The sequence below is a fragment of the Camponotus vicinus genome, unplaced genomic scaffold (genome assembly GCF_025532165.1).
Source record: "Camponotus vicinus isolate PSW18456_S1 unplaced genomic scaffold, iyCamVici1.0 SCAF_11, whole genome shotgun sequence".
Taxonomy (NCBI): domain Eukaryota; kingdom Metazoa; phylum Arthropoda; class Insecta; order Hymenoptera; family Formicidae; genus Camponotus; species Camponotus vicinus.
The window spans coordinates 5,488,931-5,515,053 of record NW_028141947.1 but is presented as its reverse complement, the minus strand read 5'-3'; the positions used below and the strand labels follow the sequence as shown (position 1 = coordinate 5,515,053).

Here is a 26,123-nt window from a genome sequence, read left to right as displayed (position 1 = left end):
GTGATGCTTCGAAAATTATTAATTTTGGATGTTCAGTACGAATTAGAGTATATCCACAAGTAATACAGGGCGATCCTGAAAAACGTTATGTCTTTAAAATGACGTATTCCTGACACCATTCTAAGACAATTTTTCCTTTACCAAAATTTGATTTGAAGCGTAGTTTTTGAATTATGAGCAAAAATAGTTAGTAAATCACGCGTCGGGTACAGAAGGCAGGCAGGAGCGGCGCGGCGTGCCGCGAGCGCGGGCGCAGCTGACCGCCCGACGGGTGATTATCACCGCATGAGTCGCTAACTATTTTATCTTATAACATAAAATTATGCTTTAAATAAAATTTTGGTAAAGAAGAAAATGTCTTAGAATTAGGTCAGAAATACGTGTTCCTTAAAATAACGTTATTATAATAATGAAAAGTTGTTCCGGATCGCCAGCCGTCCGACGTTGCAATCAGCTGATTGCTACACGCGATGTGTGTATGGCGGAGTGTGTGCGTAAGAGAGAGAGAGAGAGAGAGAGAGAGAGAGAGAGAGAAAGAGAGAGAGAGGGAGGGTAGGAGGGACAGACATTCATACACACGCACGCACTTTTTTTCTCGCTCTCTTTCTCTCTTTTACGCAACACTCATACACTCTCTCATTCAGTCTCTCACTCACACTCTCTCGGTCACTCACTCACTCACTCACCTGCTTACTCACTTGCTCACTCACCTTGTAGCAGCGTAGCGAATCTTCATGCTATGTATTGTTGTTATCTGCTGCACGATTATGATTGCTAGAGATGCGCGACACATCGAAATTTTTTCGATTATTAGTCTCACACTCGATTGACACAATACAGATTACACGATAACGAGTTTACTGTTTATTCACTCACTATTGATTTATCGATACCAAAAATTACTTTCAAAGAAACGCGAATGCAAACAGCACATGACTCGACGCGAAGCGACGGACCGCGGAGACTGCGCGACCACAAGAGTTATGTTGCGTTGATGAGAAACGCGACACGCGACATCTAACAAACGACTTGCGCGTGGCGCGTGATTGACGCGAGATAAGACGAACGATCGGCTAAAACCTTCGCATTGCGAATGCGGTAGAAAACATGAAACGTATAATAACATACTTAAAAAATTAATTATTTATTATAAATAATAACTATTTCTAATTATAATAAATAATTATTATTTTAAAAAGCATGTGTTGTACGTTATTACGTTTTCGAAATTATTGCATTCACGATGCGAAGATTTAAGTCAATCGCAAGAATAATGTAATTTTAATTACATTCGTCTTATCTCGCGTCAATCACGCGCCACGCGCAAGTCGTTTGTTAGATGTCGCGTTTCTGGCAACATAATTCTTGTGGTCGCGCAGTCTCCGCGGTCCGTCGCTTCGCGTCGAGTCATGTGCTGTTTGCATTCGCGTTTCTTTGAAAGTAATTTTTGGTATCGATAAATCAATAGTGAGTGAATAAACAGTAAACTCGTTATCGTGTAATCTGTATTGTGTCAATCGAGTGTGAGACTAATAATCGAAAAAATTTCGATGTGTCGCGCATCTCTAGCAATCATAACCGTGCAGCAGATAACAATACATAGCATGAAGATTCGCTACGCTGCTACAAGGTGAGTGAGCAAGTGAGTAAGCAGGTGAGTGAGTGAGTGAGTGACCGAGAGAGTGTGAGTGAGAGACTGAATAAGAGAGTGTATGAGTGTTGCGTAAAAGAGAGAAAGAGAGCGAGAAAAAAAGTGCATGCGTGTGTATGAATGTCTGTCCCTCCTACCCTCCCTCTCTCTCTCTTTCTCTCTCTCTCTCTCTCTCTCTCTCTCTCTCTCTCTCTCTTACGCACACACTCCGCCATACACACATCGCGTGTAGCAATCAGCTGATTGCAACGTCGGACGGCCGGCGATCCGGAACAACTTTTCATTATTAAAATAACGTTATTTTAAGGAACACGTATTTCTGACGTAATTCTAAGACATTTTCTTCTTTACCAAAATTTTATTTAAAGCATAATTTTATGTTATAAGATAAAATAGTTAGCGACTCATGCGGTGATAATCACCCGTCGGGCGGTCAGCTGCGCCCGCGCTCGCGGCACGCCGCGCCGCTCCTGCCTGCCTTCTGTACCCGACGCATGATTTACTAACTATTTTTGCTCATAATTCAAAAACTACGCTTCAAATCAAATTTTGGTAAAGGAAAAATTGTCTTAGAATGGTGTCAGGAATACGTCATTTTAAAGACATAACGTTTTTCAGGATCGCCCTGTATATTTCCCACGGCTGGTTAATGCGAATATAGTGTTTTGTGCTGTTAACGAATAAGCTACTTGTGATTGCTGATTCATGCTGTCAATTATCTTGTCAGCATATCCTTCATATAATACGCCATAGCTAGAAAATTTGCAAGTATCAGCAGGTACGGGATCCCAGAAGGTATCTCCTCCTTCTACAGGGTGACCCATTTTAACTTAGGCAGCCAAATAACTCGAAAAATAAGCAAGATAGAGAAAAATGTTTTAGACAAAAGTTGTATGGTTTCGAGGGGGCCATAAGATGGTATCATTGGTTTGACCTTGAAGAGTCATTTGAAGGTCACGTGAAGGTCACTTCAATTTTTTTAAATGGAACATCCTATATATTTTTGTACATTCTTGTAGCTCATCTCGAGAGCTTTCCAAAACACTATAATTAAGTACATTTTCGTTAAGTACTTTTTGAGTTATGAGGCTTGAAATAATTTCTTAATTTTACATAAACCGTAAAATATCTTGTAAAATATTCATTTTTCGATTACCTTACCTTAATAGTTTTATGTACAAAATAATGAGAGGAATCAATTGGTGTAAAGAAAACACATAGTTGTTTCGAAGAAAAAATATGTAATTTGCAATTAACAATTCCATATTTTTTCTTAAAAACAACTATGTGTTTTCTTTACACCAATTGATTCCTCTCATTATTTTGTACATAAAACTATTAAGGTAAGATAATCGAAAAATGAATATTTTACAAGATATTTTACGGTTTATGTAAAATTAAGAAATTATTTCAAGCATCATAACTCAAAAAGTACTTAACGGAAAGGTACTTAATTATAGTGTTTTGGAAAGCTCTCGAAATAAGCTACAAGAATGTACAAAAATATATAGGGTATTCCATTTAAAAAAATTGAAGTGACCTTCACGTGACCTTCAAATGACTCTTCAAGGTCAAACCAATGATACCATCTTATGGCCCCCTCGAAACCATACAACTTTTGTCTAAAACATTTTTCTCTATCTTGCTTATTTTTCGAGTTATTTGGCTGCCTAAGTTAAAATGGGTCACCCTGTATATCTAAACAACTTGTAGCGCTGAGTTCACACTCTACTCCAGATCTGAGGTGTACTTTATTAGTATTTATTTTTACGTCGACTATGTAATCTTGGAGAGTAATTTTAATACTGCCCAGTACAATGACGTCCGCCCATGTTCCATATGGGTCGGAATAAGCGCTTCCGGAGCACGATCCTTCCGAGTCGACATGACCGGCTAATATTATAGGACGTGTCAGGGTTTGATTTGATTTTAACCCAGTTATGTATGTTCCTGCCAATTCATAAGTTCCATAAGTGTGCATACGGCGGCATGCTTCACGAGTGGTTTCTTGTATGAACGAATATTTGCCGTTAAAGACATCCATGGTGTGAGAAAACATCCCGCATTTCTTAATTAATCGGTCGATTTCAATTTTACATTGTATTACTTTCACAGAGTCAAATTCGTTAATTTGAAGTAGTTGAATATAAATTCGGCTTGAATTGACGCTTTGCTGGGGAATATCACATTCTTCGATGTTTAGTAATGATAAGGTGGTGAGATTAGCAGACGCTGAACCACAATCGTAGCCTATTATTCCATGAGTGAATTGTAAGTTCACGAGTAAGAATGTTAACGTAGCTATTCCCCTGGGATCCATCTGCAAATTTTTCTTATATATATATATATATATATATATATATATATATATATATATATAACATAATTAACCTATCTATTTATCATTCATTTACGTAGATTAATTATTATATTTATTATTTAGTTACTACCTAACAAAAGGATATTACATGTATACGTATATGAGGTTTTATTATTACTATTATTATTAATATTATTATTATCACTATTGTTTATCCTCTTGATGGTTTGATGATTTATTAATAGGTTCAATATAAGAAATTCGCAACCGATTTGGATGTACTATTCGGCTGTTCTTTTTTATTTTTATCCTTACATTATTTTTATTTAAAATTTCTAAAACTTCATGAGGACCTGTGTAATGATCGCCGAATTTTCCCGGTTTCGGGCCCTTTAGTAAAAATACCTGATCTCCAGGTTTAAAGGTTTGAGGATTGATTTTTCTGTCATAATATTTCTTTGATCTATGCTTGGCGCTGATTACATTTTCTCTTGCATTCCCTTGAATGTTGTGTAGCTGTGTTACAAGGTTTATCAGTTATTCATCGTAATTCGCTAATCTATCTTCGGGTGCTGGAAGTTCACTTGAAGGAACTCTTGCTATTTTTCCAAATACTAACTCGTATGGAGTGTGTTTCGTAGCTTCGTGGACGTTTGTGTTATAATTAAACATTGCAAGTCCTATCCATCGGTCCCATTGCTTTTGTTCATTAGCATATTGTTTAAGATATTCTCCTAGTGCGTGATGTGACCTTTCCAAAGATCCGTTTGATTGTGGATGAAGGCGGTAGTACGGAATTTACGAATTTTAAATAATTTAGCTATTTTCTTCATTAAGTCGCTAATAAAATTTCTGCCTTGATCTGTTAATATAGCCTTGGGGGATCCAAGTACGCAAATAAAACGGTCTACGAATGCTTCTGCAATTGTTTCGGATGTCTGGTTTGGCAATGGTATTCCCATGCAAAATTTTGTTAATTGATTTTGCAATGTTAATATATATTCGTTGCCTCTCTCGGTCTTTGGTAAAGGACCAACGATATCCATTGCTACTTTATCGAAGGCAGATCCTGGAGTGTCAGTGATTATCATGGGCTGTTTAGTTTTTACTCGGACTAATTTCTTTAACTGACATTGTAAACATTGTTGTATATATTTTTGGACGTCTGATTTTAAATTTTCCCAATAATAATTATGTTTTATTCTATGGTATGTTTTAGTAACGCCACGATGTCCTCCTGCTGGTGGACAGTGCGTCTCGCCGATTATAACAGGGCGTAAATCTTTAGGAGGATATTTAATTAATCCATTACATATTATTATTTTAGTGGGTGTGTCGAGAAGTATTAATCGAAGCTGTATCTTAATATTATCCCACGGGACATTGTTAACATAATCAGTCTTTGCTATGCTGAGTGTTTCTAATTTCAATGTTTCAAGTAGATTTCATAAATCGTTTAATACTGTAACGATTTGGTTGAGAGTTACTGTAGGACCTTCTCGTTGTCCTTCGCTGACAGGCAGTGCCACGTGGTAATAGTTCTTATATTTTATGGCGTTAGCTTTACCCAAGGCAAGAGAATTTAGATGTGGTAATTCATTTCGCTCAAATAATTTTTTAGATCCAGAATCCAGAGGATTTCTCTCAGTATCAACAAAATATGCAATGTTGTCTTTTCGTAAAAATAGTAATTCACGTGAGTCGACAATATTACTCTTTAAGAATTTATCTCCGATTATAAAGGGTTTTATTTTCTTGGATTTTAGATTCTATTAATGTCATCTTCTTCCGTATCTTCTTCTTCCTTCCTTTCTTCTTTTGTGCTTAATTCATTTATTGTTTTATAATTTTTATCAGGAGGATCATTTCGTTCATTAATTTTTTCGGTATCAATTTTGAATTTAGCTGTCTGACTTCTTGTTAATATTCTGTTCTGTTTAGGAGGATCATGTATCAATGCTTTCTCTGTTAGCTGTGCCTCGACTGGTTCATTTAATTCTTCTAAAGTAAATGGAAGTAAGTCAGGATTATATTCCGTTATTATTTCTTCATTATCTTCGCTATCGGAGAGATGTAAATGAAAATAGTCGCTTTCTTCTTCTTCTTCGTCTTCTTCAAGTTCTTCTAACATTTCAGATATTACTTGAGCATCTTCGGGGTTGTCAGGGTTTAAGAGTTCTTTATTTCTTATAATTTTGCAATCAAATTCTTCAATATTTGCTGGATTCCTGGATAATGCATCTGCATTTACATTAGTTTTTCCTGCCTTGTATACTACTTCATAATCATATTCGGCCAATTTCAATCTCCATCTTAATATCCGCATATTTGGATCTTGAGCGTTTTTAAACTACATTAGTGGTTTATGATCTGTAACTAAAGTGAATTTTCTTCCGTACAAGTATGGTCGGAAATGCTTAACGCAATATACTATTGCAAGTGCTTCTTTTTCGTAGGTATCGTACTTTAATTCATTGTCCGTCAAAGTTCGTGAGGCATAAGCTATCGGTCTATCTTTGTTTACTTGTCCTTGTGATAGGATTCCTCCTACAGCTATGCCAGAAACATCAGTGGTTAAAATAAATGGTTTAGAAAAATCTGGGTATTGTAATACTGGTTCTTCGCACAATTTTTGTTTTAAAGTTTCGAATGACTCCTCTTGAGTGGCCGTCCACTCAAATCGTACATCATTCTTTAATAATAATGTTAATGGTTTCGCTAATTTAGAAAAGTTTGGTATAAATCTTCTATAATATCCGGCAAGTCCCAAAAATTGTTTAATATTTCTTGGCGTTTTCGGTCTTGGAAAGTGTTGTACTGCTTCTAATTTTTTCGGATCCGGTTTTACTCCATCTCTGCCGATTACATGTCCCAGATATGTTACTTCAGATTTCAGAAACTCACATTTATCAGGTTGTAATTTCAGGTTAACCTCACGAAGACGTTCAATTAATGCATTGTATTTCCTTTCATGTTCTTCCAATGAAGATGCGTAAATGACGATATCATCCATATAAACAAATAATTCTTCACCTTGTAATCCGGTCAACACTAAATCCATTAGGCGTTGAAAGGTCGCTGGAGCGTTTTTAAGACCGAAAGGCATTCGCTCGAATTCATAATGTCCAAAAGGCGTTGTAAATGCAGTTTTATGACTATCTACAAAATCCATTTTTATTTGGTGAAAACCGGATGCTAAGTCACATACTGAAAAATAACGAGCTCCTCCTAATTGATCCAATATATCGACGATATTCGGAAGAGGATATGCATCTCCTATAGTTTTTTCATTTAAAGCGCGAAAGTCTAAGACCATTCTCCACCGTTTATTACCCTTTGAATCTTCCTTTTTTGGCACAATCCATATAAGCGTATTGTAAGGTGATTGTGAGTGTTTCACAATGCCTCCTTCTAGTAATTCTTCTACCTGTCTATTTATTTCTTCTTTGTGTATTTGTGGGAAACGATACTGTCGGGTATTTATTGAATGGTCGTCTGTGGTCGGAATTTGATGTAGTAATACGTTTGTCGCAGTCAATTTTTCTCCAGGAATGTGAAATCGATCTTGACTATTCGTTATTAACTTTATTACGTTGTCTCTCTCTGTTCCATTTAGATGTTCTAATCGTAGAGATTCTATTATATTTACCGTCTCGTTCTCGATGATAGAGAAATAATAATGTAGTAGTACTGCTCCGCAGTGCTCAACTTCACAACATATTCAGAGTGTAATTTATTTAAATTTGGGCGTCGTTCCGCCCGTCCAGTCTAGGTGTCACTAGGCACCGTCTCGCCCTCTATATCCTCATATTGTTTTGTTGTGCGACGATTTCACGACGTATTATAGAGTGTTACAGTAAATAGTCAACGAAAACAGGCAATTATGTCAAATACAAGGAAGAGAAAACGCTCAAGATCTCATTCTCGAGATAAATATAAAAGAGAGCGAAGAACGGAAAGACAATTACAAGAAATGCAAGACCAGATCTCTAACCTAACCAATACGGTTAGACAGTTGGCGGAATCACAGTCTAAGAATGGAAAAGAAAATCCAGAGGGTATGTAAAATTGAAACAAACTCTTCTGTTCCACACGAACGTTGAGTTATCAAAAAACCATGCGGTTTTTTTTTTTGTAAAAGTGAAACAAACTCTTCTGTTCCATACGAACGTTGAGTTATCAAAGAATCACACGTTTTTTGATACTGAGCATTTGGTAAATAAGTTCAATAAGAACAAGAATTTACAAAAAACACACATTAAAGTGTTACTCAGTTTGGTATTTTATTTCACTTACTCCCTCATAAGATGGCAAAAATCCACACGATTTAGTCAGCAAGTAAAAAAAAAAAAAAAAAACACAAATAGTGCATAGTAGGATGCAAAATATGCACAAATAGTGCATAGTACAATACAGATGCTACTCCTTATCATTCTCCCATTAAAAGATGTTCGTTTTTTCAGATATGACAATAGAGACAAATACTAAAAAAGTTATTGTGCCTCCTAAAGATACATCTGTTCCCCTCGAAATAGTTGAGCCTGCAGTCGAAGTAGTCGAGGCTGCAGTTGACGCAGATCAAAAGGACATCAACAGAAATGAGATCCAAAAATTTCTGGGAATAGATCCTAGCGAATCTAAACAATTAAAGATAAATTTTAATGAGGAATTAAAAATCACATGGACAAGATGGATGAGAGATGGTCTTCCAGTGGAAAAGAAAAATCGTATTTTAGAAACGTACTCACGCAAAGAAGATTTTTATACAGAGGCTCCGAAGATAAATACAGATATTATACCAATTCTAACAGATATTGCCAAGAAAAGAGATCAACATTTTGCGGACACTCAAAATTGTGTCGGAACGGCAATATCAGCGTTGGGAGCGGCAATATCAATGATGTTGGATGAACCAGAAGATGATATAGATCAGGAAAAATTCTCCGATCACTTATGCCATGTAGGCCAACTCTTGGCAGAGATTTTCCACCAACACTCACTCGCGAGAAAATCCTTCATCACTTCCCTGTTAAATAAGTCACTCAAGCCAACACTGGATACAACAATCTCGGACGAGTGGTTGTATTCAGAAAAATTCAGGGATGTGGTTAAAGAAGCAAAAATTATTGAAAAAGCAGTAGTTGGCCTTAAACAATCGGAAAAAACTCATAAGACTCAATCAATCCCTCGTAACCAGGGAAACTGGAAATACCCACCTGCGAATTGGAAGCAGGTGGGAAATTACTACAGACGACCAATGTTCAAATTCAGACCGAGAAACCAGGGAACCAAACGGGAGTCTCAACGGAAACCGGCAGCGAAAACGACGAGCCGCTCATCGTCGAAGAAGTGATTAAAGTAAAAACTATAGCTGGTCATCTCCAATATTTTAGTAACGCGTGGAAAGAAATTATGGATGATAAATTTATTTTAAAGTGTATTAGAGGATACTCAATCAAGTTTAAGAATAATCCGACACAAGAGATAACTCCGAATGAACAGAAATGGTCAGCAAAACAGAGCGTAGAAATTAAAGTTGCACTGGCCCAACTAATAACAAAAAAGGTTATAGAAGTATGTGTAGAATCAGACGATCAATTCGTATCCCCTTTTTTCCTCGTTCCAAAACCAAATGGCGCTAATAGATTTATTATTAACTTAAAAGAACTGAATAAATTTATAGAGCCAATACATTTTAAGATGGAAGATATTCGTGTGGCTAGAGACTTAATTAGAAAGAATGATTTTATGTGCACTGTAGACTTGAAAGATGCGTATTATTTAATTCCGGTAAAAGAAAATAATAGAAAATTTCTGAGATTTCGTTTCGAAAAGAAATTGTACCAATTTAATTGCTTACCGTTTGGCTTATGTACAAGTCCATATATTTTCACAAAAATTATGAAACCTGTGATTAATTACCTGAGACGCGCAGGTATTTTATGTATTATTTACCTTGATGATTTTTTATTTATAGCGAATTCAATAGAGAAGTGTAGAAATAACGTTAAAAAAGCAGTGAAGCTGTTAGAACGACTAGGATTTATCATAAACTATAAAAAGAGTTCCTTAGTACCTAGTCAAAAAAGTAAATATCTAGGATTCATAATAAACTCAGTAGACTTTTGTCTAGAATTAGATAACAATAAAAAACAAAAAATTTTATCTCTGATAGAAAAATTCCAAGAAAATAAATGGTACAAAATTCGTGAAGTGGCACAATTGTTGGGCACATTAAATGCAGCCTGTCCGGCAATAGCGTATAGTGTCATGTATTGTAAAAGAATGGAAAGAGAAAAATTTCTAGCCTTGAAATTTAATGATAACAATTTTGAAAGAAAAATGCAAATAAAAAGTTCAATGGTTGAAGATCTCCAGTGGTGGAAAAGAAATATCCTAACGGGTTCTAACCCCATTAGAACCCAAAATTATTCGTTAGAAATTTTCTCAGACGCATCTCGGACTGGTTGGGGTTGTTATTGCAACAACATAAGCTCGCATGGTACATGGAACGAGGAAGAAAGAAAACATCATATCAATTTTTTGGAGCTATTGGCAGCATTTTTTGCACTAAAGTGTTTTGCTTCAGAAATTTCGAACAGAGAAATTTTGTTACGATTGGATAACACCACAGCGATCTGTTATATAAATAGAGCGGGCGGTATTCAGTTTCCACATCTAAGTAAGCTGGCGAGAAAAATCTGGCAATGGTGCGAGAACAAAAAATTGTGGGTTAAGGCCTCCTATATCGCATCCAAAGAAAACGTTGAAGCAGATGCAGCCTCTAGAGTCACAAATCTAGATACGGAATGGGAATTATCGGATAGATATTTCAAAAAAAAAGAAATTGTTAAAAACTTTGGAAGGCCTTCAGTCGACCTTTTCGCTTCCAGAATAAATAAAAAGTGTAAAAACTTTTACGCCAGATTCCCGGATCCAGATGCATCAGCAATAGATGCATTTACAGTTTGCTGGAAGAAAATAAATTTCTACGCGTTTCCCCCGTTTGCACTCATTTCACGTACTTTAAGGAAAATTATTCTCGATCAAGCTGAAGGGGTGGTTGTAGTACCATTGTGGCCAACACAACCGTGGTATCCTCTATACAAGTCCCTTCTTATTTCAAAATTGCTAGTATTTAAACCGAATAAACATCTTCTAATATCACCTTACAGGGACAAGACGCACCCCAGAGCTTCCCACCTTTCCCTGGTGGCAGGGAGATTATCACATATCAGCGTTATTAAGAAATGGCGTAAAAGAAGACTCTATAAATACCATGATTGCCTCAATCACTAACTCTACGTTGAAACAATACCAAAGTGCCTTAAAGATGTGGTGGGAGTTTGCCCATGTCAGAAAACTAGATATTTATAATGCCCCAACTCCGGATATATTAAGTTTTTTATCAAAAAGATTCAACGATGGGGCAAGTTATAGTGTAATAAATACAAGTAGATCGGCAATCTCACTTATCTCGTTAAGAGACATTTCTCAAGATGGTCTCATAACTCGTTTTTTGAAAGGAGTCTTTAAACAAAAGCCGACTAAACCAAGATACGCCAGCACTTGGGATACAGCCCCAGTATTAAACTACATTGAAAAATTTCCTCCAATGTCTAAATTAAAGATTAAAGATGCAGTTGAAAAACTAACAACCTTATTAGCATTATCAACGGCACACAGGCTTCAGACTCTAGCGTTAATCAATATTGAAAATATTTCAAAATCCTCTTCGGGAATTACAATAAAAATACCGGACCAAATTAAAACTTCAAGACCAGGGTCTTTTCAACCGGATTTATATCTACCTTTCTTTACGACAAAGCCTAGTTTATGCGTTGCATCTTGCGTGCTGGAGTATGTGGAAATCACAAAACACTTAAGAGATAGAAGTAACAAAAGGTTATTGATTTCGACAATTAAACCATATGGCCCAGCTAGTCCACAAACTATAGGACATTGGATAAAATCTTTGTTATCCAAAGCAGGTATTGATACGGAACAATTCTCAGCGTATAGCACCAGACATGCAGCGGTCTCGGCGGCATTTAATAAAGGAGTAGATATCGCAACTATTAGGCGAACAGCGGGCTGGTCAGCACAGTCTCAGACATTTATGAGATTTTACAATAGACCGATTCAATCATCCAATGATAGCTTTGCGCGCTCTGTATTATTATAAAAAAAAAAAAAAAAAAAAAAGGATCAGTAATAAAGATTGAGTTATTGAAGACGCTAAAAATCTACATTATTATTTCTCTATCATCGAGAACGAGACGGTAAATATAATGGAATGATCGAACGAGCCCGCCGAAGGCGGGTGAAGTTCGATCGAGATTATATTTACCGTCTCGTTCGAAGATGATCCAAGTCCCCCCCTCATGAACCCAGGTTATTAATACCCAGGATCATCATCAAAAAATATAACTCAAACTTTACTATAATGTATACAAAAAACAATATGAGGATATAGAGGGCGAGACGGTGCCTAGTGACACCTAGACTGGACGGGCGGAACGACGCCCAAATTTAAATAAATTACACTCTGAATATGTTGTGAAGTTGAGCACTGCGGAGCAGTACTACTACATTATTATTTCTCTATCATCTTCGAACGAGACGGTAAATATAATCTCGATCGAACTTCACCCGCCTTCGGCGGGCTCGTTCGATCATTCCATTATTTCAACGAATCGATCCTTCATTTTTCTTTCAGTGACCACCAAACACTTGGAACTTGCAGTATTAATTTGTTGATTTTCGTCATGTTTTGATTTACGTTTTCGCATAAATTTATCTATGATCTCTTGAGATTTGTTTAACAAAGACGTGGAAATTCTTGAAGACGGTCTGTGTCCTTTGAGACCTTTAATCTTTAATTTTTTATTTTTACGAGTCATCGTTTGAACTTTATTGAGGAGATTTTTTAGAGAAATTTCTAATTCATTATCATTATTTTTTGAAAACAATTCAAATTCCGGGAATTCGATATCAAAGGGGGATAAGGAATTGCTCCCCTTTTTAAAATAAGAAGGTGTCGAATTGTATAACGAGGTTTGGTAACTTCCCTCCTCACAATTGACGGAGCTAGGATTTTCTGTCGAGGTTTGGAAATTTCCCTCCGAAATCCTAGAGTTAATTTCCCCTGGAGAGGTCTGGTAATTTGCCTCTTCTAGGATTTTTGAATTTATTTCCCTGATTTTTTCTTCATGGTTATTTTTATTTTTGATTTTTTTTTTGTTTTCCTTTTGATTTAATATCTCTTCTTTATTTTCATTCAGTATTCCATCAATAGTAGGATTATGTTGATGGTTTTCATGTTCAAATTCCGCTCCATTTTTGCAATTTGCAGTTTCCTCTTCTTTCTTCTTTTTTATTTTTATTTTATTTTTATTCTTATTTTTGATTTTATTTTCTACTTGATTTTGTATTTCTTTATTAGTTTTGTTTTGAGATTCCTTGATGCTAACTTCATTTTTATTTTTATTTTTGACTTCAATTTCCATCTCGCCCTTGTAGTTGAGCTCCTCAGTCATTTTGTTAAATTCCTTATGTTTAATTTCTCCCTCTATACGGACTGATTTTTCTAAGTCGTTTCGGTCTTCCAATGTAGATTCATGGTCGTCAAGCACTTCATTTAACGGTCTCAAGCGCAAGATCGGAACTTGCACTTCCGTTTCTTCGTCTAGGGTGCTTACGATGTTTAAATACGCTTTTCCGGATGTATTTTCGACGATGGTGTCCCCTAGATAAATCCCGTGCGTTAATTCTAATCTGGGTATGTATCCTACCTTTATTTCTGGATTTTTTATCCTCACATAAAATAATGACTCAGATCGTGGAGCCACTACGATCATCTCCGGCGTAAAGAAAGGTATATTAATTTCAGATGCAATCAGGCATTCCTCCGCATAATCTATTTTCGAAAAAGTTTGTTTAAAAAATTCATTGCCTAATATTCCAGATTGCGGAATTGGGAAATCGTTAGATACAATATGAAAGATGACTGGTAGTTCAAAAAGAGTTAATACGATTTCACCGAGGGTGTAAACAGGATAATCGTTTATACCATTTAATTTTAATATATTTCTGTAATTAATATTAAGTCCCTCAGGTGCGAAATTTTCTTTGATAACATTAGGTCCAGATCCTGTATCTAACATAAGAGTTATGGAAGTCGGCATATCTTTAACGTTAACCCGGACAGTAGGCACTAGGCTTTGCTTGTTGAGATTTACTGTCACAGGCTATACATTTATGTTATTACTTCCTACTTGGCCACTTGAGATTGTGAAGGGTGTGAGGTCTGCCCGGCCCCCTGCTGCACACCCGACGTCGAGGGGCCCTTGTAGTTTCCCTGACTATTTTCCTTGCGACGGTTGTTACTCGCGATACGTAATTGACAATCATCGAGTAGATGACCTCTGTCTTTGCAATATCGACAGAATAAATCGTTCTTAGGCGCCGCTTGTTGATTAATTTTAGAACGACATTCTTTAGAGGTGTGTCCGAATTTGTCGCAAGTTTGACAAGTAATTCTCGGTTTATTTTCGAGGTTTCTCTCTTCATTTTGTTTTTTCCAGCAATTATTGGCGGAATGCCCTGGCTTATCACACCACTGGCAAATTACAGAGACTTTATTGGGTTGACTATTAGTATTTTGTCGACAGGTTTTTGCATTATGTCCTGGTTTTGAACATAATTGACAGGTGACAGCTTTTTCCTGTATTACGTTTATCGTTTGTCGAGCTTGAGGATCGCGAAACCGACATTTGTCAGCACTATGCCCTCGTTTTTTACAAATCTGACATATTAATATTTCCATGCCTAGATCAGATTTATGGTGATTTTGTAGTGAAAATTGAGAGAGTTTTCGACAATTGTTTGCTACATGCCCCTCTTTGAGGCAGATTTGGCACGTTTCCCGCAATCGATTAGTAGGTAATATTTTTGTTCTGTTTGAGTCATTGCTCTGTCCCTGTCGTAAATCTGTCATTACCCGCAGTTCTCTTTCTATCCTTAAGGCATCGGCGACCGTTTCTTGTACATCTAAATTCCTCGCTATTCTTTGTTCGATTTCGGGCTTAAGCCCCCTTATAAAACATTTACTCATGTCTTTTTCTAGCGATGACTTAGTAGCTTGGTCCGGCAATGTATTTCCAGAGAAAGATAGGGATGTATGTGGGAGGAGGTCGGACGTGTCTTTACGCCCATTTGATCAACGAGCGACAGAATCCATCCGTGGCAACGGCATTGACGCATATCCTGTGGAGAGAGCATTCACACATTTTTCAGCCTAAAAATAAACTATACGCCTCTAATATCTGTTTTCCTAAGATCTTGACGCGGTTAGCGTAAGTAACTACATCCTCGTCATTTTTCTGATAAATACATCCTAGTTCTCCTTGGAGTTGATAGACGGTTTTTACCGGCCCATAAATTCGTTTTAAATAGGCAGTTAGTTGCGATACTTTATCAAAATCTTGGTCTTGAATCGTTCTGCGTGCTTCACCTACTATTCGTGTTCTTAAAATTTTAGTAAACTGCGGTTCGGCTTCCTTAGGAAGCATTGATTTTGCTTCTTCGCAGCCTTCAATAAAATAGTTAAGCGGAATGTTGCTGTCATCGAAGAAGGGGACAGCGTCAACCGCATATTTCAGTGTGGCGAGAGGATTTTGTTGCGCCATGATTTTAGGGTTTTCAGGATAATTTTCAAAGTTATTACTATCAACTATTTTACTTATACTAGCGTTTGCGGCGGTAGATTCGGAATCGTTGGAAGACGGCTCAGGCAAATCGGCAATTAGGGTATTTTCAGTTAAATTGGAAGAATTTTCCTCAATAAATTGGACTTGTTTAGATGTCGCTTTAGGGGTAGATGTGTGTAAAGGAGTAGAAATAACTCGAGTGTTTTTTGATTTACTATATCGCTCTAATGCAGTTTTATAAAGATCTTCTATTTCGTCTTTATTGACTTTACTTCGAGTCCCGTCACTCATTCCGGTTTCCAAGATCGCACATTTCAATCCCGGACGAGCCTCCAAAATTTATCAGTATGTTACGTCCAGACCCTTAAAAGGTCGGGCCGTCTGGAAGGACGCAACCTACTTACCCGGTGACACACTTTTCGGGCGTGTGTATAGATCGGGTCCAGCGCACTGTCAGGGGCCTGGCACAGGTCAGTGACCAGAATGGTCCCTTTAACTCTGTGAGTGTCCTAGGCCGTTACGCTCGTCGGTTCCTTTTTGGTAAGAGAATCGAATCTCTTTTACTCGGGACGGGACCCTGTGCGATTTCGGACTTCAAGGAATGAGAACGGGTAGCAAAATTAAATGAAGATTTTATTATAAATTATCATTTATTCAATAATTAGTCGTTTGAGCGATATGAAATATGTTTACATAAAGATCCTTACTAAAAATACAAAATATAGTTGAAAATTTTATATGTGTGTTGTTTTGTATGTGTGAGGGAATTTCCGCGGGTGTTACATTGGTTCGGAGGACGTCAGCCAGGAATAAAAGTGGTAAATCTAATCTTAAGTATTAACCCTGGCTGGAGATTATTACAATTTTGTTTCTTTTAATTTAAAATTTGCTATCTAAACAGGTATATTATAGGTGGGGAAGAAAAAGGGGAGGGGGGAGCACAAAAGGTCAAGGATTTTCAAATTGGATAGTGGATGGAGGGAATTTCTTCCACAGGGCTTGTATAGGAACTCCTAATGGAAGGTGGGAGCCAGGGAGATGCCAAGCAATTATAGCATCGGGAGGGGCAATGGTAAGGTAGTGAAGGAACTCCTCGTGGTCAACAGGACTGGGGCCCACACGGAAAGTTCCTTCGGGAATGGGGAAATCGATGAGGGGAAACTGTGATAGGAAATAACTTAGAGGGTGAGGAGGGAGAGGTTCAGGAGTTTCAGGGGTGTCAGGATATTCCGACGGGGAATCGGGAGGGAAGTCGAAATCGGGGGAATCTTGTTCAAGGTCGGGAAGATCTCTCGCGAAATCTCCCAGAGCCTCGCTGAATTCAGAAAACTCCGAGGAGGTGGAAGGGGAAGGAGGGTCTCCAAATAGCACAGTACATCTTATGGACATTCATTTTACGTCCATTTTACGATCATATATCCATGGACATAAAACAGTTGTCCATTGTACGTCCATATAAGTACGTACATTGTCTAATAATAAATGTACATCCAGTGGACATCCATTTGAAATCCACTTTATATAATTAATTTATGGATATATACTATACGTCCAATGGATGTTCGTACATGGACTTGTTTTGGATTATTCATTTTTGTTCCAAAAAGGATGAAAATTTACAAATTCTTTATCGTAATTCATCTGTAATATTATAATAAATAATAAGTATTACATGATAATAAGTATTACATAAAATTCATTGTTTGCATTTGTGATCAAAAAATTAACACTAACAATTATTGTGTGTAATGCACGATTCATATTTAGTTCACGAGTTGCATAGCCAATGGTAAAAAAGAAAATAATATTACAAATGGCAGAGCCAATAATATCGATCGTCGTCACAGCGCGCGACACGCGCGACACGTTGATCGATGCTCGATTACCGCTATTTCCTGAAAGTGAACGTTTGGATTCCAATCGTGAGATTCAGTGAAGTATTATAATCAATCAGCCGTTTTAACGGCTACAAAATAGAGAGGATACGACTGTACGGATACAAGAATTAAAACTGTAAGTATATGTATAATTGTGTAGTACATGTGTTTTACACGTATTTGTAAAAATTATTTGGGCAATTTTATAACCTAAAAATTTGGTATTTTATTGATACATGTATTTCTTGTTATCAAACAAGAATAGAATACAATTAAGTGTACAGTACTATTTATTCATTTGCTTATCGTGATTATAATTTATTTTAAAACAAAGATGTAATTCTGCTTCGATAATATTGATTCTGTTTGAAATAAGTCATCATTGATGGAGAAATATTCACAATGTGCTGTTAGGGTAGATAATTTTATTGACATTTTTTGTTATAGTAATTATGACAAGCTAACAAAATGAATTATATATCTTATATATGTATGCATATTTTAGATTTCTGTGCTGAATCAAAATCATATACATATTCTCATCAGTAAAATATCATACTCTAACAACATATATAATATATTAATGTTATAATTTCCTACTCAACAAATGTAACTGTTATAAACAAGACACATTACATTGCAGTTACATATTATTGAATACGAAATTATAACATTATAATGTTATATGTTACTGTTATATTGTATTTTTATTGAGAATATGTAATTTTGATACAATATATGTAAAAATCTGAAAAATGCTTGATATATATCTAGTATATTATTGATTTTGTTAGCTTATAATTATTACTATTAACAAAAATGTCAATAAAAATGTTTAAAAATATAAATTAATTTCAAAAATGTGGCAGTGTTTAGCTTATGTGAATACATCTCAGCCAACGATGATTTTTGAATAGATTCAATATCAAAGCAGAACTATTTCATAATATATTTATAATATTTTTAAAAGAGATTATAATTACGATAAGCAAATAAATAAATACTGTACACTTAGGAATCTATTCTATATTTTAATGATATGTTGTTGTGTATCATTGCGCAGCTATTATATGATACACAAAATCTGTGCAATAATGCATAACAACATTGTTAAAAGTTACAGAATAGGCTCCTTAAACTCTATTCTTGCTTGATAAAAAATATGTATTGTCATATAAATAAAATATTAATTTAATTTATTGTTAGCACATAGACAAAATATGAAAGTTTAAAATACAAATGCATCATGAACACATTCTTATTTTCTATATTCTTTAGAATAAGTACTTTTAAATATAAATTAAGACATTTTTTATTTTATAGAGTTTTAATTCTGGAGCGCAAGACCACCAGGTTTTGGGAGATTGCACTAGAGACTGTTATACAGAAAATAAAAAGTAAGTATGCCTAAAATTTCTACTAAATATTACAGGCGCGCAAAAGCCTGTACAGATATTTCAATAAATTTAATTAAATCTGATGATTTTGCTCAATTTTTAAATAAAAATAATGATATTAATAAAGAATTTATTACAACACCATGCATTGATGGTCACATTGAATTGGATAATGATTTCACTATTGAGATTGATAACATAGATAATAATATAGATAACAATATAGGTAATATAGATAACAATATAGCAGATAATATAGATAACAATATAGATAACAATATAGATGATATAGAAAATTTTGACTCAGATAATGATGAATCTGATAACAACAATGATTCGAATAATGAAAATACTTTGAATAACGATGAATTAATTAGTAATAAAAATTTCAATAATACAGCTAATGAATCTTCGTTAGCATCTCAATTAGCTACTTGGGCTCTGAAAAATAAAATTACTCATATTGCTCTGAATGAATTATTAGGTATTTTAAAGTCAAAACATAATGATTTGCCTTCGGATGTTCGCGTATTAATGAAAACTCCTAGAAAAATAGCTTTAAAAATTGTTGAACCAGGACATTATTTTCATTTCGGTTTAAATAATTGCGTTCAGAAACTTTTTTCATTTATAACTTTAAAAAATTTACAACAAGTAGAAGTTTATATAAATATTGATGGCTTACCTCTTTTTAAAAGTTCAAATCAACAGTTGTGGCCAATATTATGCAGTTTAGTTGAAAATCGTTGTAAAGTAGGTATTGTAGGCATATATCACGGAGAAACAAAACCAAATGATGCAAATGTATTTCTAAAAGATTTTATCAATGAAGCTATCGATTTATCAACGCATGGTATAACAATAAATGAATCTAACTATCCTTTTAAAATTAAAGGTTTCATATGTGATACGCCTGCTAAGGCGTTTATTAAATTTACTAAAGGTCATACTGGTTATTATTCGTGTACAAAATGTCATATTGAGGGGGATTATATTAATGGTAGAGTTTGTTTTTCGAGTTTAAGAAAATTTCGTGATAGAACCGATTTTGAATTTAGATCAAAAACTCAAGAAGAACATCATGTAAATTTAAAAATTTCAGATCTTGAATTAATTAAAGATTTAAATATGATTAATGATTTTCCTGTAGAGCCAATGCATTTAATTGATCTGGGCGTTACAAGAACTTTAGTACATTTGTGGTGTTTTGGTAAACCACCAACAAAATTTTCTCATACACAAATTTCACAAATTTCTGATTTATTAATAAATCAAGTTAAAAATATTCCATTGGAATTCAATCGTAAACCGAGATCGTTACAAGAAAGTAGAAGGTGGAAGGCAACAGAATTCAGGCAATTTTTACTATACACAGGGCCTGTAGTTTTAAAATCTGTTCTCAGTCATGACATTTATCTCAATTTCATGTGTTTGAATGTTGCTGTAACTATTTTATCATCTCCTCATATTAAACATTTAGATTATGCTAATTCTCTTTTTAATTATTTTGTAAAATCTTTTATCATTTTGTATGGTAAAGACAATTGTACAATTAATATACATAATTTGTTACATGTATATGAGGATGTAAAAAAATTTGGTGTTTTACAAAATTACAGTGCCTACCCCTTCGAAAATCATATGCAAAAAATAAAAGGATATTTTCGTAAAAAAGATAAACCGTTACAACAAATAATAAATCGTATACATGAAGAAAACTTCGTGGAATTAAACAAAGAAAATAAATTGAATATCGAACCCGAATTATTAAATAAACATAATAATGGCCCTTTAGATCGAAATTTATATAGAAGTCAGTGGGAAAAAATAGTGTTTCCTAATTTTACTTTGAAAATAAAAGAACCAGATAATTGTTGTAGATTAAGCAATGGTGACATCATTTTAATTAAAAATATTGCTAGTATAGACAGTGAAAATGCAGTAATAATAGGAAATAAATATGAATCAATAACAGATTTTTATAATGAACTATGTAAATCTTCTGATTTAGGTATACATTTAGTGGAAAATATTAGTAAGAATCTCCAAAGGTGGAATATTAATGAAATATTGCATAAATGTGTCAGATTACAATTTAAAGATAAATTTGTTGCTTTTTCCTTTACTTCACTCTTTATGATCGGATTATGATTTTATTTTTACATATTAAAAAATTTTAATTTAATATTATTTAAGTAATGTCGATTGAATTTTATATTTTATATTTAAGTAATGTTAATTCTATTTATAATATTTTGTAATTAAAATTGACAAATTATTAATAAAAATATTAATATTAAATTATGAATATAAAATAATAAAAATATATTAATTATTCTTTTGTGAAATAAATTTTATTGATGGTATGATTCTACATTTATAATATTCGGAATTATTGTGATCTGGAATTATTGGGTCCATCCAGAAGTACGACCGCTCACTTCAAGGTCGTACTTCTGGATGCATCCAGTTATGTACAAATTGTTGAGAATGTGTAGAAAAATATGGCAAAAACGTGGACAATCGTCATTTTCACGGACGAGGATACCGTAGAAGCGGTTCCATCTAGTTGGTTAATTAACAATAAGTGTTATTGGCCATCGCTTCCATTTGATAAAATAACTGCAGCAATTAGAAATCACGAAGAACCAAAAACTTGTTGGCCCTCATATCCTGTTCGGATTCTAAGACATGGAACTTTCGGTAAATATATACTACTTATTATATTTTAATAAAAAAATTATTTATTGTATCTTGTTACGTTATATGTCACTTGTTATTTTGTTTCAGACAATTATTCAATAGCAAAAGAGAAATGTCGTAAAGCAGAATATTCTTCTGATATAAATTCTGATGTCAGCGGTAGATTAGCCGTGTCTAAAAGGTAAATCACAATAAAAACGTATGGCTCCTCATTTGAAGAGAGTAATTTATCGTCGTCAGACGATAATAACAATGACAACCAATTCGCCACTAAATTACCGACTCCTCCACGTATGAAACCAACAAACGGTTTGTATACATTTATCTATCTGATATATTAAAGAAATTTTATAAAAATTTTATAAATAAAATAAAACAGTAGCAATCAATTTATGAATTCAAAAATTTACATTTAAAGTTTGATCCTCAATTGTTTTTTTCTTCAGAAGACAATACTTTTATAAAAACCAAGCCGAAAAAAAAGAGCAATGATGAAGCTACTAATATTAGCACATTGTCAAATACTGAGAAATTTCGAAAGGGCACTTCAAAATCAAATGGTTTTCAAATTATTTTTATAATATATTTTCATAATAATTAACTGTGTCTAAAATATAAAATTATAATGTGTAGATTTTGATAATAACGAAGATTTGAATAGCAATGACCGGCTATTTATGAATGAATGCAAATGTTGTCCATTACATTTACAATACAATTGCGGTATGTATAGAGGATATCACTTAATTTGTACCCACTATTTACACAGTGATATTCCTCATGGAAAATCTTGTCAAAAATGTTCTGAACCATTTTTTTCTATAACATAATAAAGGAATAATTATTGAGTAAAATATAACCAAACAGCGCTGAGGTTTAGTTTAATGCGCGTCAATGAACCGCGGGTCTAATAGTGTGCGGCTCACTAACACACGCCAGGCTAAAGCTCGGCGCTATTTAACTATACTTTACTCAATAATTATTTCTTTATTGTTTTATAGAAAAAAAGGTTCAGAACTTTTTGACAAGGTTTTCCATGAGGAATATTACTATGTAAATAGTGGGCGCGAATTAAGTGACACCCGCCTGTATATTTAATCTACAGTTTATATATATTTTTTGTTAAACTTATTATCGAATTTACGTACTACGCGCGCGCATATGTTCAATAATTTATTAATAAATTCCATTTTTCTAAAGAAATATTTCAAAGAGATTATTCATCAACAAAATATACTAAAAGCAAATATGTGGCAATACACAGATGCACTCCAGGAATTAACTACATCTATTAATAATCTCGCTGCAAATAATAATGTGAATCAAGTACAAGAAGAAATCTCCTTTTTGCAAATGTTTGATTTTCCTGCACGAACTGAAGAAGATTTAGCTCGTGTTGAGGAATATCTAAATTTAGAAAAAAATTTTAACGTTGCGATAATTTTTTATAATATCTATTATTTTCAAATACATGCTATATTTTTTTACATTATATTACAATATTATTAGTTTAAAGTTTTAATTAATATATTATTCTTATTTTGAATTTTGCAGATGAATGAACTTTCAAAGATTGGTGGATATTCCATATATAATTTTATACAAAGAGCTTTACAGTTGGTAATAACAAATGATCTTGCAGCTACTTACAGCTGGTTAGGAAGGCGGGCAAAGAAAACATTTAATAAACTAAAAATAGCCGATTTAATAATTGGTAAATAGTTTATTAGATTATCTTTAACTTAACTTATTTAAAATCACTGTTTTAGATTGAAGATTATTGTTGAATCAATTGTAACTGACTTTTTTGTTAGTTATTTTCATTGTTGGTATTATAACTAAATATATTGTGTATTATTTGATATATACACTATAGCAGCGGTTCTTAACCTGGGGTTCGCGAACCTCTGGCGGTCCGCGATGTCCTCACAGGGGATCCGCAAAAGCTCGAAGAAATAGCGGAAAAAACACAAAGTTTACGAACTTATGTGTAATCCTCGTTGGAAAAGTAATGCAAAAACAATTACATGAAGTATATGAACCGTTTATCTCAGGCGTATATGTGCGTTTGGTCGAGCGGCACTTGGTTGCGCGCACACGGACGCATGACATAAGCCGTCCTTGATTGTGTGAGTCTGTGAGTCGCGTGTCATTTTTTTCTTGCATTACTCTTTCTGTATATGAGTAAATTTTAGCAGTAAAGACTAAAAGAAATACATGTAATAAAAATATTTTAATTCGGACAATTACAAAATAGAAAATAGGTAACATTTTTAAATGTCCTAATAATTTTAATTATTGCGTTTAGACAAATAATTGGTTTATGCTGTTTTTCAACTTTAAATTAAGGTAAATGCGGATTCTTCCAGATTTTTTTTTCTAAAATGAAAATTTCTGAAAATTTATTTTCAAGAAACTTAATTTTACATTACTTAATACTTGGGAGGCTGCATGAAAATAATGTGATAAGAAGGGGTCCGCATCGTAAAAAAGGTTAAGAACCGCTGTACTATAATATATATATATATCAAATTATACTTTGTATATTTAATTATATTTAGTTATAATATTTATAATTATATATGTAGTTATAACACTATTAAATTCCATTAGAGAGTTAATAATATATACAGAGTATATCATTTTTTTAATATACACAGCAAAATATCTCTTAAACAATATATTTTAGAGAAAAATATTTCAGACAAAAGTTGTAGGATTTCGAAGGAGAAAGAAGTTGTTAAGAAGGCGTTAATAATCTATTTACATAAAAAAACAAGATAATTTTATTAAAATAAAGACTTTCAAATAACTTAGAAACTCACCCTTTAGGAAAAAATTAATAGCACTAACTTTCTTCTTCGAAATTTTACAACTTTTGTCTGAAATATTTTTATACATTGTTCAAGAGATATTTGCTGTGTAAGTTAAAATGGAACATCTTGTATATCAAATTATACTTTGTATATTTAGATATATTTTGAACTTAGTGCAGAATTTTCTGCGCTTTTATAATTATTAAATATTTTTAATTTAAATTATTATATAAGTCCGTAGTGAACCGCGTGATTTCGATGATTCATTACTGAACAATTTCATCGACTCACTTCCTTTTTTTGACTTGCTGCTCATCAATGTCAAATAACCAAAACGAAATTTCATCAGTTGGTAAGAAATTAAAGAGTTTCTATGTATCATTAAAAGAAAAAGATTTTGTTTAATCTTTAAACACTGTTAGAAATATCACGTTTCTTACTAATGACTTATTTAAAAATTAAATTTGCATTAATTATAATAATATCAAGGAATAAAAATCATACTATGAGAGACTAGACTGATCAAAACGTCAAGATAATTATCAAATAAAATAAAAAAATAAATATTAAAAAATATATAATAAATAAATATAAATAAAAATATATAACAAATAAAACAAATAATTTAGATAAATATATTATCTATGTACAATTTTCTAATTGTTAATTTGTTTTTAACATATTACAGGTTCTACTAAAAAGAGTATTCCAAACTCCACCAATAAAGATTGCGAAGAAGCGATTCAAAAATGGTTAAGAAGAGCAAAGGAACGCAGCAATAATAAGAATAAAAACCAAGGAGAAAATAACAACAATTAATTTTTTAATTTAATTATTATTGTAATATTATTATTCTTTTCAATTTTTATATATTGCTGTTCTTTCCAATTTAATATTTTTTTCTTTTAGTTTATATACTTTATAGTTTACACACACACATACACGTATATATATTAGTTTATGCATTTAGTTTATAAATTTGTTTAGTTTATGAGTTTTAGTTTATAGATATTTTGATAATAAAATATTGTGATATGCAATATGTAAAACAATGTGATATATGATACTTGTAAAGTTGAAAGTATATATAAGTACCATTGTGATAAAATGTTGATATGCAAAATATATATGAATTAATACATGTGATAGTGTAAAACATATAAAGTGTAATAATGTTTATTGGCGGATATTGATTCGTTTTTTGAGGTAAAAGGGGAGAATAAATTATTGCATATAATAAAATGTAATAATAATTTTCACCTTTTTATCTCAGGAAACAGAGATCAGTGTTTGCCAGTGTACATACAGAATAACAATATAAATCAAAAATAAATATTCTTCCAGTTTTCTATACAATTATTATTAATTATTACCAATTATTTAATTATTTATGAATTATACATGCGTAATAATTGTCCGAAGTATGTCCAATTAAGATTCGAATTTCGTCCATAAAAGATCCAAAATTCATCCATTTGGTCCATAATTCGTTCATTTAAGATCCAAAATTTGTTCATTAGATCCATAGTTCGTCCATTTCAGGTCCATAGTTTGTCCATAGTTTGTCCAGTAAAGACGTCTTATGGATGTCCATTGGAGTTGCAAACGGACATACAATGGACGTCCTATAGACATCTACTGTATTCGA

The 26,123-nt window shown here is 33.4% G+C and overlaps 3 protein-coding genes across 13 annotated transcripts; 2 read left to right on the top strand and 1 right to left on the bottom strand.

Moving 5' to 3' along the window:
• The first annotated feature begins 7,701 nt into the window (after nt 1–7,701).
• On the top strand, nt 7,702–11,173 carry LOC145961765 (uncharacterized). 2 transcript variants are annotated; one of them, XM_083082228.1, is made up of 3 exons: nt 7,702–8,029; nt 8,435–9,329; nt 11,147–11,173. In XM_083082228.1, the coding sequence occupies exons 1-2, from the start codon at nt 7,855–7,857 to the stop codon at nt 9,322–9,324; spliced, it is 1,065 nt and encodes a 354-aa protein (XP_082938354.1). In that variant the 5' UTR covers nt 7,702–7,854; the 3' UTR covers nt 9,325–9,329; nt 11,147–11,173. The 2 variants fall into 2 exon arrangements, with proteins under 2 accessions (XP_082938354.1, XP_082938352.1); XM_083082226.1 differs by lacking the exon at nt 11,147–11,173 and having other exon boundaries at nt 7,703–8,029; nt 8,435–9,376.
• Nucleotides 11,174–14,100: 2,927 nt separating this feature from the next.
• On the bottom strand, nt 14,101–15,973 carry LOC145962225 (uncharacterized). The gene is made up of 2 exons (XM_083083192.1): nt 15,283–15,973; nt 14,101–15,176 (listed from the first exon to the last, which is right to left on the bottom strand). Exons 1-2 carry the CDS (start codon nt 15,971–15,973, stop codon nt 14,245–14,247), a joined length of 1,623 nt encoding a protein of 540 aa, XP_082939318.1. The 3' UTR covers nt 14,101–14,244.
• Nucleotides 15,974–17,361: 1,388 nt separating this feature from the next.
• On the top strand, nt 17,362–25,831 carry LOC145961452 (uncharacterized). 10 transcript variants are annotated; one of them, XM_083081646.1, is made up of 9 exons: nt 17,391–17,695; nt 18,883–18,956; nt 21,455–21,659; nt 21,747–21,968; nt 22,106–22,219; nt 22,293–22,382; nt 23,214–23,373; nt 24,710–24,827; nt 25,164–25,831. In XM_083081646.1, exons 4-7 carry the CDS (start codon nt 21,953–21,955, stop codon nt 23,219–23,221), a joined length of 228 nt encoding a protein of 75 aa, XP_082937772.1. In that variant the 5' UTR covers nt 17,391–17,695; nt 18,883–18,956; nt 21,455–21,659; nt 21,747–21,952; the 3' UTR covers nt 23,222–23,373; nt 24,710–24,827; nt 25,164–25,831. The 10 variants fall into 10 exon arrangements, with proteins under 10 accessions (XP_082937764.1, XP_082937762.1, XP_082937763.1 ...); XM_083081645.1 differs by having other exon boundaries at nt 17,392–17,695; nt 21,446–21,659; XM_083081644.1 differs by having other exon boundaries at nt 17,394–17,695.
• The last annotated feature ends 292 nt before the right edge of the window (nt 25,832–26,123 follow it).

What these genes read in the sequence shown, in the direction of transcription:
- LOC145961765 (XM_083082228.1), top strand. Translation starts at nt 7,855, where the DNA reads ATGTCAAATACAAGGAAGAGAAAACGCTCAAGATCTCATTCTCGAGAT. An exon ending in TGGAAAAGAAAATCCAGAGG is followed by an intron (nt 8,030 to 8,434) that starts GTATGTAAAATT and finishes TCGTTTTTTCAG; the next exon opens with ATATGACAATAGAGACAAAT.
- LOC145962225 (XM_083083192.1), bottom strand. Translation starts at nt 15,973, where the DNA reads ATGAGTGACGGGACTCGAAGTAAAGTCAATAAAGACGAAATAGAAGAT. An exon ending in ACAGATATTAGAGGCGTATA is followed by an intron (nt 15,177 to 15,282) that starts GTTTATTTTTAG and finishes ATGGGCGTAAAG; the next exon opens with ACACGTCCGACCTCCTCCCA.
- LOC145961452 (XM_083081639.1), top strand. Translation starts at nt 18,963, where the DNA reads ATGCCTAAAATTTCTACTAAATATTACAGGCGCGCAAAAGCCTGTACA.